General features: G+C 40.0%; 1 protein-coding gene and 1 long non-coding RNA gene across 2 annotated transcripts; one reads left to right on the top strand and one right to left on the bottom strand.

Annotated features, from left to right (window-relative positions):
- Nucleotides 1-50: 50 nt before the first annotated feature.
- Nucleotides 51-12,576, top strand: UBLCP1 (ubiquitin like domain containing CTD phosphatase 1). Its single transcript, XM_015642193.3, has 10 exons — nucleotides 51-2,285; nucleotides 3,130-3,221; nucleotides 3,617-3,702; nucleotides 3,791-3,906; nucleotides 4,947-5,045; nucleotides 6,047-6,084; nucleotides 8,144-8,242; nucleotides 8,691-8,807; nucleotides 10,131-10,258; nucleotides 11,559-12,576. Exons 1-10 carry the CDS (start codon nucleotides 2,132-2,134, stop codon nucleotides 11,584-11,586), a joined length of 957 nt encoding a protein of 318 aa, XP_015497679.1. The 5' UTR covers nucleotides 51-2,131; the 3' UTR covers nucleotides 11,587-12,576.
- LOC117245107 lies at nucleotides 5,273-6,606 on the bottom strand. Its single transcript, XR_004499337.1, has 2 exons — nucleotides 6,494-6,606; nucleotides 5,273-5,742 (listed from the first exon to the last, which is right to left on the bottom strand). It is a non-coding gene; the product is annotated as an uncharacterized LOC117245107 (long non-coding RNA).
- Nucleotides 12,577-16,458: the final 3,882 nt, after the last annotated feature.

Here is a 16,458-nt window from a genome sequence, read left to right as displayed (position 1 = left end):
CCGCGCCGCTGCCGGGGCAGCCTCGGCGGGGGAGGAGAGCCCCGCTGACACCGAGCAGCTGCCGGCCCCAGAGCCCGTCCCACACGTGTTACGGTGCTGTGGAAAGCGCGGCCCCGTGCGCTCAGCGGGCACTCGGGGTGGTTCAGGCGGGTTGTGTTTGTGGTGCTGATCGCCCAAGGAAAGCGGTGCAGGGCTTTAACAACAGAACCTGAATGTTTCCTCTGACCCGTGGCCTTCCAACCCACCGGGTCTCCGTGGCCCAAAGGTCTTGTAGAGGCCTTGAAGGTGAAGTTAACCAAAGGAAGCTGTGTTAGCTTCAGTTCTACACGGCACCCAGCCCCGATGGTAGAACCTTTGGAAATCCCTGTGTCTTTTTCTGCTCCCAAGCCATTTTCCCATTTTGCTTGATTCGGACCTTAGTGTTTTGGCAGGGAATAAAAGTGTCTTGTTTCCAATAGCATTTATCGTGACAGAGCTATAGATCTGTAAGGACTGAGGGTTGGCCAAGTGCTCAGCTTTGGAGGGATGATCTTTTCCATTTAGCGCTGGACAGAGACTGCAGAAGTTTACTTAGAGTTCTTGTCCTGTGCATGTCATTGCAGAATGATTTGAGGTGTATGGTACAGGTAAGGCAACAGACAATGAACTCTTCTTTCTGACTTAGTATAAGGATTATGGACAGGAATAATTTATGATAATGACACTGTGTATCAAAAGTCCTCTACACCATGCAGCCTTAGCCTCAGTAGAATTTCTTAGTGCTTTTGAGACCCTTTTTGCACGAGTCTTTTTCATCATGTCACTCCAGGTCCCAATCTGATTTGACAGTATTTGGGAAAAAAATTAATTCATTTCCAAATGATACAAGTTTTCCTCTTCAATTTGTTTTCAGGGCTCTTAGGGGCAATAGTTTAGAGGTGAGGCTTGTAGTGTCCTTAGCAAGGAGGTTGTACCTGGACTAATTCTCGTCTGCTCTGAGCTTGGTGGCTATGCCTGAGCAATTACAGGTTTGTTCCCCATAGCCTTTACTGTGTAAAAGAATTTTTTCTGAGTGTGGGTAACCTCTGAGAATACAAATCCAGAGAGGAAGAAGGATCGGAGTTTTGGCTTCTGAGATTTTTTTTGAATTGCCAGACCTGCATTTCTTGAAGTTTGATAACCTTAGATTTTTCACAGATCTGCTCTTTGAATATCAGTCATTTGAGGACAATTCACCATCAGTGATGCAGAGGCCTTCTCTGCATCTCCTGACTGTCTCTAGCAGCCTTTTCATACCTTTCTATATCCTTGATTCTGTTTCTAAGCCCTAACAGGGAAAAACCATGTTCTTCCTTTTGCATTAAGCTAAAAATCTTGTTTTTTCTGCTGTGTTTAATGTAGGACTAAACTGTTAAATACAATTTGTATAAATGATGCTGTGTAAATTAAAGATAGTATAATTATGGTTATTTTGTCAGCACTGCAATGAAAGTACAGTTCTTCTGGTGTAATTGTGTTGTGTGGGTGTGTGTTTTGGCTTTGTTTTCAAATTCCTGCTGTGATATTGCTACAGTGAGATGTGACCTGGGGTGTGCATTACTGCAGGTATTGCACAGTGGAAGGGATTAGAGAAATCCAGTGCCAAAAATGGACTATGGGCTTTGAACTATTTTTATGGGCTTATATATGTTGGGGATTTCATATTTGTTGTTCTGTTATTACATCTGTAAAGGCACCCATGGCTGGTTTGGTTGCATAAGTGTTGCAGAGGACATTTCTGAGCTTTGCAATGGCTTTTGTGGTGCTGCAGTGCTTTGCTTGAGTGTGCAATGCACAGGCTGTACCTGCACAGAACACACAGCAGATGTGAATGTGACATTGCTAAAAACATCAAAGAGGAACTCAGAGCCCCAGTTTTAACACTGTTCTTTCTCCCTTTGTTTCAGCACTTTCTCAACAGATTTATCGTCTGCTCAGGGGAAACAAACAGCTCTTTGATGTCCAATATAATAAAGAACCAAGAATGCTTTAAGTAGATGTTGTGGTTTGTCTTCTGAAAAGAGTAGTTCTCCTCTTTCTTCCTTACATGATCTTTGTGTTTCCCTCCTGCAGCAGATTTTTCAGGCTGTAATACTGAACATATGCTTCAAGGATGTCTCTCTCTCTCATAATAAAATGGGGTGGACAGGAGTACACGATAACCTCGCTGTCAGAAGAAGACACAGTGTTGGACCTGAAACAGTCTCTGAAAGGTCTTACTGGAGTGTTACCAGAGCGTCAAAAACTGCTTGGGCTTAAAATGAAGGGTAACTGTCCTTATTTACTGTTTGTGGGGGATGTGCCTGAGTGGTTAAGGACAAACATCCCCTAATCCTGGGCAGGATGTGTGCATTAACAGGGCATCCACCTGCCAGTTGTAGTTCCAGGATGAACATGAATACAGACATTTTATACATCACTGGATATTGTTAATTATTAATACATCTGCTTGGTCATTTCTTAGTAGTTGACACTGCCCTGTTCTGGTGAGGAGGAGAATTGGGGAGTAAAAAGTAAACCTCGTGGGCAGAATAAGAAGAATTCAGTGACTGAAGGTTAATAAAATATGATATAATACTAAATATTATAATAATAGTAATGAAAAGATGAGAAAGAGACACAAAACCCAAGAGAAGCCAGTGACACAGTGCAGTTGCTCACCACCCACTCAGCAATGCCCATCCAGTCTCTGAGCAGCAGTCGGTGTCTCCCAGCCAATTCCCCCCTGTTTATACACTGGGCATGAGGTTCTGTGGTGTGGAATATCCCTTTGCCCAGTTCCCCCAGCTCCCTGTGCACCTGCTCACTGCCAGAGCACAGGAAACTGAAAAGTCCTTGATTAGAGTAAGCACTGCTTGGCACCAGCTAAACCATTGGTGTGCCACCAGCATTACTCTCATACTAAACCCAAAACACAGCACTGCACCAGCTACCAAGAAGAAAATTTAACTCAATTCCAGCCAAAACCAGGGCACTGTATATGGAAGATGATGATAACACAGCTTGGCATAGCTGGTATTTTACAGGGAGCTTATTTCAATTAAGCATAGAATGTATTGACATTTTCCTAAAATCTCTACCCCAATTAAAAAAAAAAAATCTGCATTACAGGCAAACCTGCAGATGATGATGTTAAGCTTGGAGCCCTCAAGCTGAAACCAAATACTAAGATAATGATGATGGGCACTCGTGAAGAGAGTTTGGTAAATAATTTCCTTGTTTATTAGCTTGAACAAGAAAAAATGCTTTGTCTCCTAATTGTGATTTTAAATTTTGAATATTCCACTCATCATTTAAAAAAATGATAGTACAATAGATTTCTGTAGGCATTTTTTAATGTAAACTTTGCTGCAGAATGTACTGATGAAACTCCTGTGGTGTTCTGCATTTGAAGTACAAACCTATTATAGTGATACTCACTGACTTTTTAAATGTGAACAATCATCAGTATACTTCAGTACTTCTTTCCACTAGTAAAGTGAAACAATTTTGGTTAAATAGTATTCCTGCCCTGTAATATGCAGTAACATAAACTTGATAGCCATTGTTATTTTCCCTCTCTGATCCTCGTTATCTGTTATTATTTTTATTCCTCTAGGAAGATGTCCTTGGGCCACCTCCAGATAATGATGATGTGGTCAATGACTTTGATATTGAAGAGGAAGTTGTGGAAGTAGAAAATAGGTTAGGAGTTCAAGCTACTAAAACAGTTTATTATTGACTGTAGAGTATGCATTTTAATTAACTGTAACTTTTTGCACTGTTACATCAGGGAAGAAAATCTACTAAAAATTTCCCGTAGAGTTAAAGAATACAAAGTGGAAATTCTGAATCCTCCTAGAGAAGGGAAAAAGCTGCTGGTGCTAGATGTTGATTATACACTATTTGGTGAGTTTTTGTGCAATTTGTGGGTTTTGTTTGTTTAAGAGCTCGATTTATTTACCAGATCAGGTTTCCAAGTTGTACAACATAGCTTCTGCTTTGTATGATTTTGTGGTCTTCTGCTCACGTTTTAGAAAGCATTTTAAAATGTTCTGTGCTGTTGATTTTAATGCTGCAACTATTTAATTGCTGCAAAAAGACATGAAAAAGCAGCAATTTAGTCTTCTGTCCTGATAGTCTTTCCCTTGACAGCTTGTATCTTGACCATCACAACAGCAGGGCAAGATATTGTAAAGTAATTAACTCATTCTGTACCTGATTGACTGTACTTTTGGGGGGTGTGGGAGAGCAGCTTCAAATTTTATTTACATATCATTACCAAACATTCACAAAAACATGTTTTACTTGAAAATTCTGCCAAGCTGGTTTTTTTTGAAGGCCAGAATTTTCCTTCTGACTTAACTTTCTGGTTTGTAGGTGTGCCATGGCAGCATGACTGTGGGCAGTAAATACCTTCCCTTATATCTTTGCCTTAGCTTTGCTTTTTGATGACATCTGCTTCCAATCTTGACATCAAAATTCAATCTATTTCTAAGTTTCAAATTTTTATTGAGAGGTCTTCTGCTGGCAGATTTTGCAGCCGGTTTGGAATTGGTACAGGGAATGTTTGCATCTCTGAAATGAGCTTGATAGATGTTCACACAATTAATTGGACTAGGTTTGAAGGAATCTGTTTCATATCTGGCCAGCTACTAATTTGCTAATTGCACAGATAATTTGCCCTGACTCTTCAAAGATACTCATACTCAGAGATCTCTAGATTTAATTATTGCCCTCAGGTAGCTGTGAGACCAACAGATAAATATTCCTTCTGCTTTGTCTTTCCACCTTTAAAATGGGAATGGGAATTTGATATCAAATCATTAAAGTGCTTCAGTGCTCTCCTCAAGAAACTGTTTGAGACTCTGCATAGAAAGGAAAATCAGACTGGACTTTAATAGCTAATACTTTAATACTGAATTGCTTATCTCTTACATTCTTTTTAGACCACAGGTCATGTGCTGAAACTGGGGTAGAACTGATGAGGCCATACCTTCATGAATTCCTGACTTCTGCATATGAGGACTATGATATTGTAATTTGGTGTAAGTATTATACTCTTTGTTAAGAATTTATTGTAAATTGTCATCCAGAACAGAGACTCCAGGTGGGAGGTTTTTATATTGCTTTTTAGTGTGAGTCACAAGATCTAAAACGATACAGAAATGTTTGGCTGTAATTCACATAACTAGTAGAGATATTTTACCAAAATGCCAATTCTTATGTGAAAAAGCGCCACATATTGCTCACAAAAATGAGTCTAGTCACAGGATAAAGCTCAGCATCACTTTACTGAGTGTTACTTTGTACAAAGAAGTGCTTGGAATAGCAGAACTGTATAATCAACATTAGAACACCGTGTGATAGTGATTTTACCAGTAATTTCAATCCAGACAACCCATAGTGAACTGCCAAATGAACCAAATTCTCCTGTCTGCAGGGGTGATTGGTTGATCCTTTGCCTTCCAGTTCAATTCCTGTCCAACAGCTGAAGAACAGACTTCTGCCACTGCAGTATTCAAAGCATATTAAACTGTGTTACAAAATTACATTTTCATAGCTTTGAACAATGTTTCTACATATTCCTAGACCATTTGGCAACGTTGACACTTTGTCCTTGCCAGATTTTATGTATTCCTGTCATTGCTTCCAGGAGGGAATCCTGCAGGGGCAGTGAGGTTCCTCAGGGCAGCTGTATCCCACTCCTATGGTCTTGCAGGCTGTAGTTCAGTAACAGCTGATCTAGAAAATGGTTTAAATAATTGCAGTGCTTCATCTAGTTGTTCATTTGAAAAGTAAGCTTTTCCAAACAAAAATAGACTTCCATGAAGGAGGACTTTCTTTAAGGCAGTGGCCCTAAAAGCTGCAACAAAGCAGCTTCCTAATCTTCCTAAAATTAAATTTTGTGTAAAAATTTGACATACTAAGTGAACAAGTTTTTGGCTTAGTTCTTTTCTTTGCCTACCAATGACTTATTTTGATTAACTAGCCTACCAATGACTTATTTTGATTAACTATTCTTTCTGTTTTCTCCTTTTTGTTTCAGCTGCTACTAACATGAAGTGGATTGAAGCTAAAATGAAAGTAAGTTGTTCTGAAAACATTTGATTTGTTTCTGGCCTGGGTAACTCTTCATACAGTTGGGCTCATGCTCAGCGTTGTAGAGCAGGTTAGAAACAGGGGAGGTTGTATGAATCATAACCTGAGTTGTTTCAATTTCCATAGTCACTTGAAATTATCTTTATCACAAAACTAGATTAAATCTAATTTTAGAATTCCACACAAACTATCAGCAGTAGGTGCTAAATTTAGCAGAGCTAAACACAAGTGCCTGCTGAAACTTGGATTCATCACACAGCCCTCCACAGTTGCTTTCATCTTACCTCTAATTATAGATCTCCAGTCTTTAAATGTGATTTTTTTAAAGGAACAGACAGATGTGACATGCTGGAGTAGGTTATCAAGAGGAAACTCTTTTCATGTTTATCTTTACCTCTTGCAGCTCGGGGTTCTGTAGCTTCCTCTGCCTTACTAAACATCCCACAAGAGCTCTTTCCTTTTCTGGTTTCTTCCCTACTGGAATAAGGCAGGAAGCAGTTTAGAACAGCTGACTGTGTGGTAAACATATTTACAGTCAAGCTTAGCTGTAAATCTCATGAGCTTACTAAGAATTGCTGTGTGTTTGGTTGGTGGGTTGGGGGTTTTTTATGTTTACAAATCAAATGTTATTTCCATTCCAGGAAAAACCTTTATAAATTTAAGCTTCTAATTATGCAGTATTTTTTCAGGTTTTCACAGAGCAAAGCACATTTTTCCAGCATTCTCTTCATCAAAATAATTAATTTCTACAATTTTTTCTATACAAAAGTGCTTCTCAGAAATGAGAATCTTTAATCAGAACTATGAAGTGGAGTTAGTGCAAGTAAAATCAGTGTTGCAAACATTGCATTCTTGTGGCAGTGTCACATGTTTATTTGGTGCTGTCACAGTAGTGCTAGGACTCAATCTTGTGGAAAACCATTGTTCAAAACTGGGCTCTTTCCCCTGCACTGGGCACCTTTCTGCATTTCCAGGATCCTGATCCAATCAGATTCCTGCCACTAGATGCCACTTTCTGGTTTTGTTTAAATTGGTGGCAGCAGGAGTGCTTCTCTCCAAAAGTTTCACTTTTGGTCAGGGAGCTGTGATTCCAGCAATGGCTGGCATTAAAGTTTCTGTTTTAAAGTACAAAGCAGGAACAGCATTAAAAAGAAGGGAGTATCAGACAAGCAAATTTAATCTCTCAGTTACCACCCTTTTGTGCCTGAAATTCAAACATTCTAGAACAGCTGGTTCTGTCAGTGTAACAGGATACTGACCCAGGTAGGCAGAGCATTTAATTTGCAAGATTCCATTTTTAAATAAAACCAAATCAGTTAAGTTTGGCTGGATAGTTGCAGGAGAGCTGCTGCAGTGGATATTTTCTCCCTGTTACACAGGTTTTCATATTGCTGCTGTTTCATACACCAGAAATTGTCAGCAATATCTGTGTTGTGGCATGTCAGCAGATTTTACTGGTACTTTGGAAAGGATTTGAAATGGAAATGATGCTCCCTCATCTAGATAAAGTGTTTTATTTCTAAAAAAGTTTTACTTAGAATATTTCAGGAGTTACCAAATCTTAAAAGTGCAAATTGACACTAACACTGGTTATCTTGGACATGTGCAGGAGGAACAGTGACAGTGAGCTGTTCCTGGGTATTCCATCTTGGATTGGGCTGTGATTTGGGCTGTGAGGAGCAAAGAGCAGCCAGAACACAATTGCTGTAAAGTTGAGGTGTGTGGAACTCGTGAGAGGTTGTGAACAGAGGTGTGAGCAAAACCTCTCTGTGTTTTGCCTTCTCTGCAAAGTTGCTTTGATTTTCTGCCGGCATCAGCTGTTAAGTTCCTGATCTTAAACACTAAAAATAGATCTCTGTGTGCACTTTTTTGATCCTCATTGTGTAATAAATCTAAATTTCCCCAGGTATCTATTTTTAGCATGTCTCTGGTAAACCTCCACAGCTCACCCCGTGACAAACAATGAACTATAATTGTGGTTCCAGTTGTTGAGCAGTAAAACTGTCATAATTAGAAGCTTTAATCATAAATCTTTGTGATGCAGGAGCTTGGGGTGAGTACCAATGCAAACTACAAGATAACTTTCATGCTGGACAGTGCAGCCATGATAACAGTGCACACTCCTCGGAGAGGACTAATAGATGTAAGTACCAGTTTTTCTCCTAATCTTTTTCTACATTCAGGTGTCATTTTATCACACCCCTTTAAAATATGCCACAAAAAAAAAAAGTTGTTTGGGAGTTTTCATGCAAGAAAACTGCAAGAATCTTGGAACCACAGATTTTTTTTTTTCTACTGAAAGTGTCAGTGTTTAGACTGGTATATTTAGATGTCACAGCTTTCAAATCAAGCAGTAGGTAACTGTTGCAAGAAAACTTAGTATCAACAAAAAGGTTTTCCTTAGTGTGGGGGATATTTATGTTATATTATTTCACATCTTAATTTGTTAAAGCCAAACCACCTGCTAATGGTAAAGCAAAAGAATGCAAGTGTTCATTCAAGTTAGGACTCAGGTTCCTATAGATGGCATTTTCATCTCCTGCATATGATCTGATTGACCTCAGATACTTTGTATTGTATTGTGTTTGCAGGTGAAGCCTCTTGGTGTTATCTGGGGAAAGTTTTCAGAATATTACAGCAAAAAAAATACTATTATGTTTGATGATATTGGCCGAAACTTCCTGATGAACCCACAGAATGGACTCAAGGTAATGTAAACTGGAATCTTCATTTAGTGCTACTTTTTCTTGATACTTCAAGTAGTACTTTCTCCTACTTCTTTGCTGTAGCATAAAGAAAGACTGTTCTTAACTAGCAAAGATGCATGTTTTGTTAAACCTTTTAATTTACAGTGCCATTTGTCTGGCTTTGTATTTCTTTAATAGTAGTATTAAATAAACCTTGTGTCACTATTGAGTTTTTAAGAGATTACCAAAATCAATGAAATTGTTATTTCTGCTTAAGTAATACCTACAAACTGTAATCAAGCTGGGCATTGCTGAGAGGCACCATTGAAAATGTGATGTTCAGTCTCCAGAGTGGTCATATTCAAAAATAAGTCAAACAACAAGTGGCTGTACTTCATGATAGTATGACAGGATAATCACAAGTACTCCATATGAGAAATAATTAATTTTTTTGAGCCATTTTGACTGTAGAACAACAAATATTTCATTTTATACAACGGTCAACCAGTGTGTGCTCTGTTATTACTGCTGGTTCTGAGTAAGAAGAGTGCAACTTAAATTTCTACATGCATGTGATGGTAGAGCAGTGTTGTACTAGAAGAACTTGCACAAGTTAAAAAGAAAAAGAAGTTCAAGATGGTATCTCTTTGAAAGTATCCATGATGGGAAGTGGAGAGCAGTTGATGAGATCTAACAAGATGATCTTAACTGGGAGGAGAATCAGGAATAGCAAAGATCTTGCTGGGAGGGGATTATCCAGGAGGTCCCTCTAGCTCAGATTGGAAAGATGTTTGTCAAAGTGCTGTTAACAGCTGCAGACAAGAGCACTGACTCACTAAAACAATGCTCAGGTATAATGTATTCCAAGCTTAAAGCAGTTGTCAGATAAGCTTTGCTTCTGACATCTCCTTTTGCAACGGCTCTGGTTGTAGTCAAAGGCTTTTTGCTGAAAAAAAGCATCTGGTTCCAATGATGCCACACAACTCAGAGTGCTGAGCTGAAAACCCCTCCTGCAAAAATCTCTGTAGAAGCATACTAGAAAATGAGGCAGTCCATTCCAGATCATTTTATCAGTCTGTCTAGGAGGGGAAGGCTTGAAGAAGTGCAAGGGAAAAGAAATATCTTCTGGCTGGTGCAGGGTAAAAGCCTCTCAGTCCAGCGTGCCTGAACAGAACAAATTGGACCACTGCTGGAAAAGGTTTTTCTTCCTCTTACCTGTGATAAGTTATAACTTGTCATAGGACTGAAAATATATTTTAGTCAGGTGGTAAATGATAGAGAATCTAAAGCATTTTGTCTTTCTGTGAGCAAATGGTTATTTCTCAGTTTATTTCTTTTGTATAGATAAGGCCTTTTATGAAAGCACATTTAAATCGGGATAAAGACAAGGAGCTTCTAAAGCTCACCCAATACCTCAAAGAAATAGCAAAATTAGATGACTTTTTGGAGCTGAATCACAAACATTGGGAAAGGTAAGAAAAAATAATTCTTGCTTCCTTCTCTCCCTGACCCCAGTGTTTTGCTTGAGGTTTCTCTACAAACACCAGAAACAATTGAACTGATGAACTTTATAACTTACAGTTATAAAAGTCTTTTAGTTTGATGAGAATTTTCATAGGGCTGTAGTGCTGGGGCAGCTTCCTTAAAATAAGATTTTGACAGAATGCATCTGTTTTCCTACTTCTCCAATGTTCAGCACTGCCAATTACACATCCTAAAAGGAAAAGAAATTTGCAGGATCATGGAAAACTCTTTCTTTCCACCCCAGCAAAGTTAGACTGTGGGTTCAGATCCCAAATCCTTTGTTTTAAGGCAACTTTTCTAGAAGTTACTTGAAAGCTTTGTGGTGTTAGTGTAGTTCTCAGGCACCATCCAGGTTGGGTGGTACTACAGGATTCATCAGCTCCAAGTTACTGTCTTATGAACAGGAGTTTTCCAAGTGCTCAGGGCACCAGTTAGCATCCTAATTCTTGCTAGAAAATGATTAACTGATGGACTGGAGAAAAATTGTTCTTGGTTTTATACAACAGCCAGAGGCTTCAATGCATGTGAAGAAAAACTGTTGGAAAACCACTCCTTCTGTGTTTAAAGAAAGGAGCCTTACAGGCTTGATGCAATTTTTCTTTTCTGATTAGAACAGAAAGTGAAATGTTAAACCATAAAAGCAGTGACATTCACTGGATATTTCAATGTCAGTGAAATTGGTTGGGTTCTTTCTCCTAGAGTATTTGCAAAGCCTTCACTGTCACACCACATAGGCAGATTGCTCCAGCTCTGGTGCTAAGAGAGCTGTGAGATCAGAATACAAACAGTTCAGAATCACTCAGATTCTCCAGAGAAGCTGCTGGAGGGCTGTTCTTTTCAGGTTATGCTGGATCAGTTCATTAAAGCCCTGAATTTATTTGAAAGAGTGCCATTACTAATGGGCCTTTTTATCTTAAAGGATATAAAAGCCACTTGTCCAACTGATGTAATTTTCCATCCTCATAGAAAGAAACAGGTTTCCATTTCCTTCCTCCCTTTTGTTTAAAAAGCCTGATAGAGTCTAACTAAAACATGACTTTGAATTACCGCAAGATAACCTCTCTTGGAATTGAAAGATGTTGAAATCAAATTAAAGTCATAAGTGGTTTTGATTGCATTTCTAATTTTTGGTTATTAGTAGGATTGTTGGTGAGAAAAGAAAGCAGAGTCATACTTTGATCTTATAATCCCAGGTATATTTGTGGCCACCTCTTACTTGGTGAAAAACTCTACTTCTGTTTCTTTCAGGTATCTTTCAAAGAAGCAAGGACAATAACACTAATAAAACTGTGTGGCACTGAATTGAAGGGAACATCACTAAGATCATTGGACTTTTCCTTGCTTTTGTGCTAGAGTATAATAGTGCTGGACACTGGACCCAATGCCAGAACGACTGCTAAACTTGGTCTTCCAGTTGGTTGGTTGTGGGTTTTTAAAAGATCACAGCAATAAGCTCAAAGTGGGAGAAACAAGTCAGTTGCTTTTTCTTGCATTCAGTTCTGGTGTTACTTCTCAAAATACTTTCCTCTCCTTTGCTGCTGAAGTACAACCATAACCATCAAAGACCAAAACCATTCTGAGAATAGAAAAAAAAAAAAAATTTAGACCAAAAAAGTTGATTAAAAAGCCAGCCTTGGCAGTGTATGAATTGTATAAGTCCTCTATTCCCTCCATCTTTAGAAACAGTCTCCCTCTCCCATTCCAGTATTTAAGTCTATAAATTACAAGTTGTCTAAGTTTGGTATGTATTAGTATGTCAGTGTTTCTCTGTGCAAGACAGTAAGATGGGAAAGTACCACCTCTGTGGCCAGTTTACCCCAGTGTGTGAACTTGTACTATAAAGCAGTGTTTACTGGAAAAGATTGAAGTTTGAGGGAGAGAAACCCACTGTTACTTGGTCAGTAAAAAGCAGTCTGCCTGAAAAATCCCCATATGTCAGATAAAGGGTTTAAACCTCAGATGGGAAAGTCACATTCCTAACAAAGCATGAACAAAACCCTTGTTCTCTTCTAGCTAAATCTTGTCAAAGTGCAAACACTGTGTTTAAATACAATATTCAGCCATACTGTTCTTAAAATATCATTTACTTGCGCTGCTTATGCCTGCACTATAGAAGTGTGATGTGACTGCTGTTTGGCATTTCCAACACTTGTGCATTATGCAGTTCATGGATTTGAAAGAAGACTGACCCTTTCAAATAAAAAATGGTATATATTGTTCTTAAGGAACTATAGCAGTTGTGTAAATAATAAATACCTTTTTCATACTTTGTGTCCTGTGCTGCCTTCAGTATTGCATAAGAGAGGAACCATCGATAATATTAATTTGGCGGGGGGGATTTGGAGGATTTGTTCGGATTCCAGAGACACCAGCTTTGCGTCAGGAGTTGAGTAAGAGCCTGGGCTGTGCCTCTGTGGATTAGGGAAGTGCTGCAGCACCAGGCTGGCCAGGAAAGGAGCCCTGACAGCACGACAGGTTGTCAGGACAGCAGGCAAAAATGAGCTGCTGGGACGAGCACGCGAGGCTGCGGCTCAGCGACCTGTCAGAAAATATCCAGCTCCTTGTCCAGGGCTCTGTGTGCTTTAGTGCCAACCCCAGCTGCCTTTGACAGAGCAAACCAGAAACCTGATGCATAAAAGTGATGGTTTAGGTAAGTATGGAGGGTGATGAAGAATTTTGTTGCCTAGAGCTGATTTCTGATCAAGAAGCTGCCTGACCTTGTACAGACAGCACAGGGAGAATCCCTGAGCTTGTAACAGTGATGATCCTTTCCTGGAGCAGCTGCAGCAGCAGAGATCATGGAATGCAGGACTGGTGTACAGCACTGGAATTCCTTTGACTTTGAACAGTGGAAAGAAATCAAGGCATTGCAATTAAATCACCTGTGGAGTTTGTGCTGGGCAGAGAGAGAAAACCAAACCAAGGGAAGATATTCAAACATGTGCCTGTATTTTTTTGCTCTAAGTTGGCTTACAAACAGAAGGTTACAGTGAATGAGCAAAACTCATTTCTTACGCTTTATACAAGGAACATGTAAAAAATCAAACTGGATTTTATTTCAGTGGCATGGGGGTTTTGTCCCAGAATTAGAGAGGATTCACTGACCTGAATGAGACGTGCACTCCCCTTTCAAATATTTTATAAGCTGACCTAGAACATGGGAGTGTGATCTCAATGTGATTGTAACACAGTGCTGTTGCTGACAAGTTGTTATGTCTTTCATGACTAATATCATTTCCCCTACCATATTTTCTATTTGAAGACTAGTCTTGCAGTTTGATTTGGTTATCTTCTGAAAATGCTGCTGGGATTTACTTGGCTGAGATGTGGCTGAGATTTTTTAAATCATGAAGCTGTGGATAAGGCAAGCACAAGCCTGATGTTGAAATAGCTACAAGAATCAGGGGTCACTGATGGAGGAGTGGGTTAAAAATGGTAAAAGCAGCAGGAAGAAATCTGGATTTTGTTGCCATGGTTGGTTGTGGAGGCAGGTGGCATCAGCAGGTTCAGAAAAGAGTTCAGCACCTTCATAGAAAAGTGCACAGGCAGAAGCTAAAGGGAATAGCAGTAAAGGGAATAGGAAGGTCTAACAGCCTGCAATAAGAGAATTGGAGGTGCTCAGGAAGATGGGAGTGGGTCACACAGAGCAGATCCTCACTGCACTACAGGGCTGCTCTGAGCTACACCTCCAATGGGACTGTGCCAAAGTACCACAGTAACTGCAAGGATAAATGGGTAGTTTTCTGCTTAGCCCCCAACAAAGTATTTATTGCTCTCAAATGCAGAGGAAAACACCTGTGCTGGTTTTTTGTTTCTCCAATAGGGAAGGCAGCTTTGACCTAGTCGTATTTCCAAAATGTTGTTAAGCCTGGAGAATAACTATGGACAGCAAAGTTTAAAGGTTTATTCCCAGCTAACGTTTACTTTCCTTTTAGATTCTATTGAGGTGCCTGAGAAGTATTTGATTAATGGCTTTCACTATCTCTATTAAAAGAAACATTATTAAAGTATAATTAAAGAGAGGGAGCGTACAGCTTAATTACAGAGCTCATCATTTACTGTTCTGCAAAATTCTGGAGAAGCATTAAATGGAGTCTGAACTACTCTAAATATTTTCATGTGTCAGAGACTGTCTCAGGCTCCCAGTACACGTCAAACATTTTGTATGTTGTTCTGACTGGTTATTCAGACCAGAAGAGACAGCCCATTTCCAAATGAAGTTATTTCAGTGAGCTGGATATCTGACAACTCCAATGCCTCGCCATGGCATGAATGCTCATCACTGGAGGTACATGGAGTGACAGCTGAAGCCAGGAACTGAACTGCAAATTCAGCCCCACAAATCCTGCTGCATGACTGTGAAATCTACAGCTAGTTGCCAATTTTTATTCCTGACTTGACATTCAACTGACAGCAAGTGGATGCCAAAGGGTTTAAGACAATTTTCCACTCTGTCTGTTCAGGATGTATTTAAGACTGATGTGAGAAGTGCTGAATACTTGCTCCCAATAAGACAAAGGGCAGGTAAAAACTGTATTTCAGAGGGTAAAGAAAAGTAGACAGTTTTCCTGACTCATTAAAGCTGCTTAAAACAAGAGATGCTGGATGAAGAGGCAGAATCCTTGTTGTCACCACAGCAGTTGTGGCAGGTACTGATGGATATTAGCAACTGCTGCACACAGCAAGGGGTGCCTGATGAAGTGCTTTGGCTGGGGGATTGACAGAGAAAAACTCCAGTGAAAAGAAAATGTTGAGGAAGAGAATAACAGGAGTAGATGATAAAAATACTGCTCTATCCTGGAGAAGACAAGGGACATCTTGCAGGCATTACAAGTTTCTTGTGTGAGCAATATTGGCAATATCTTGTTACCAGGGACTAGTGCTGACATCTGTGCTTTGAATGGGCTCTGCACGAGTAAGGACATGGTTTAGGTACAAGCAGCCCCGTGGATTCAACAAGAGCTGCCTCATGATGGCAGGTGAACAGCTCTGGTTAGGTTTTCCTAAAAATAGTGAAAAACAGCTCTGAGGGCTCACAGTGCCAAGTCTGACTCTCCTGGCTTTATCTGCTGTACCACACCACTTCAGACCCATTTTTCCCAGCCCATCTTATCATCCCCCTTTATCCTCTGGATCACTGATAATCACAAAGGGCCTCAAACTCATCCATGCCCTTTTCCAGTGCTGTTTTATAATCGAGAACTTCAAAACGAACTATTTATATACTGATTCTCATACAGCCCTGAGCTTCATTATTTATGGTTATTTAGGAAGTTTGCTCATCTCTGGAGATCCTTTGATGCTGCTTTGAGCACTTGGATGCTCATTTAGCTCTCAGGAGTCCGTGCTGAGCTTGGCCTGTGTCCTTGCCACACACAGTCACATACAATGCCATGACATTAATTTCTATGTCTCTCCTGGCAAATAGTTTTCCCACCAATTCATTTTCTGTTAAGAATGGGTCCAAGTCAAAGGGAGTTTGTTCTCAAATTGCATAATGCTCAGAGCACGAAGGCTGGGGTACTGGGCACAGTGAAAAGTGCATCATTAACACTCCTTGGAAGTTTTTGTTGTGTTTTTTTTTCTTCTTTAAACTGCCTAGTTGGAATTGCACACCCACTCTGCTCACACCCCACCATTTGTCAAGGTGTTTATGTATCAGAAAAAGAGCAGCTTTTATCATTTATCACAGCAGGGGCCAGGTTTGGCTGCAGCTCCTGCGTGGAAGGGGACTGGGTGACCTGGAGCAGAGCCTGCATGGTCACTGCTGCTGAGTGATGTCCCTTCCTCCCCCTCTGCAACACCCCAGAAGACTTTGACCTTGGTGTGTGAAACATCAAGATTGCATCAGATTTTTAGTTCTAAATATCTGTGGTGTTAAAGCATTTGGTGTTCAACAGTGGGAGCCTTGTTCTTCACGATTTGCTGCTCTTGAGAGGAAAGCAAGTCAAGCTCAGGACCAGGACATCAAAGAAGTCACAGTTCACTATAAATTCCTGAGTCAATTCTCTCAACCTTCAGATCTGATTGGGCTTTTCATCCCCAGTCTGTTCTACGTGCTGCAAGATCAAGCCCTGGATTTTGAGTTGGATCTGTCACGCTCCTTCCAGAGCACAGAGCACAGCTGGCCATGAATGATGGCCCACAG

Source organism: Parus major, chromosome 13 (genome assembly GCF_001522545.3).
Source record: "Parus major isolate Abel chromosome 13, Parus_major1.1, whole genome shotgun sequence".
NCBI lineage: Eukaryota > Metazoa > Chordata > Aves > Passeriformes > Paridae > Parus > Parus major.
The sequence above is the reverse complement of the archived record's forward strand: the minus strand, read 5'-3'. Positions and strand labels throughout refer to the sequence as shown.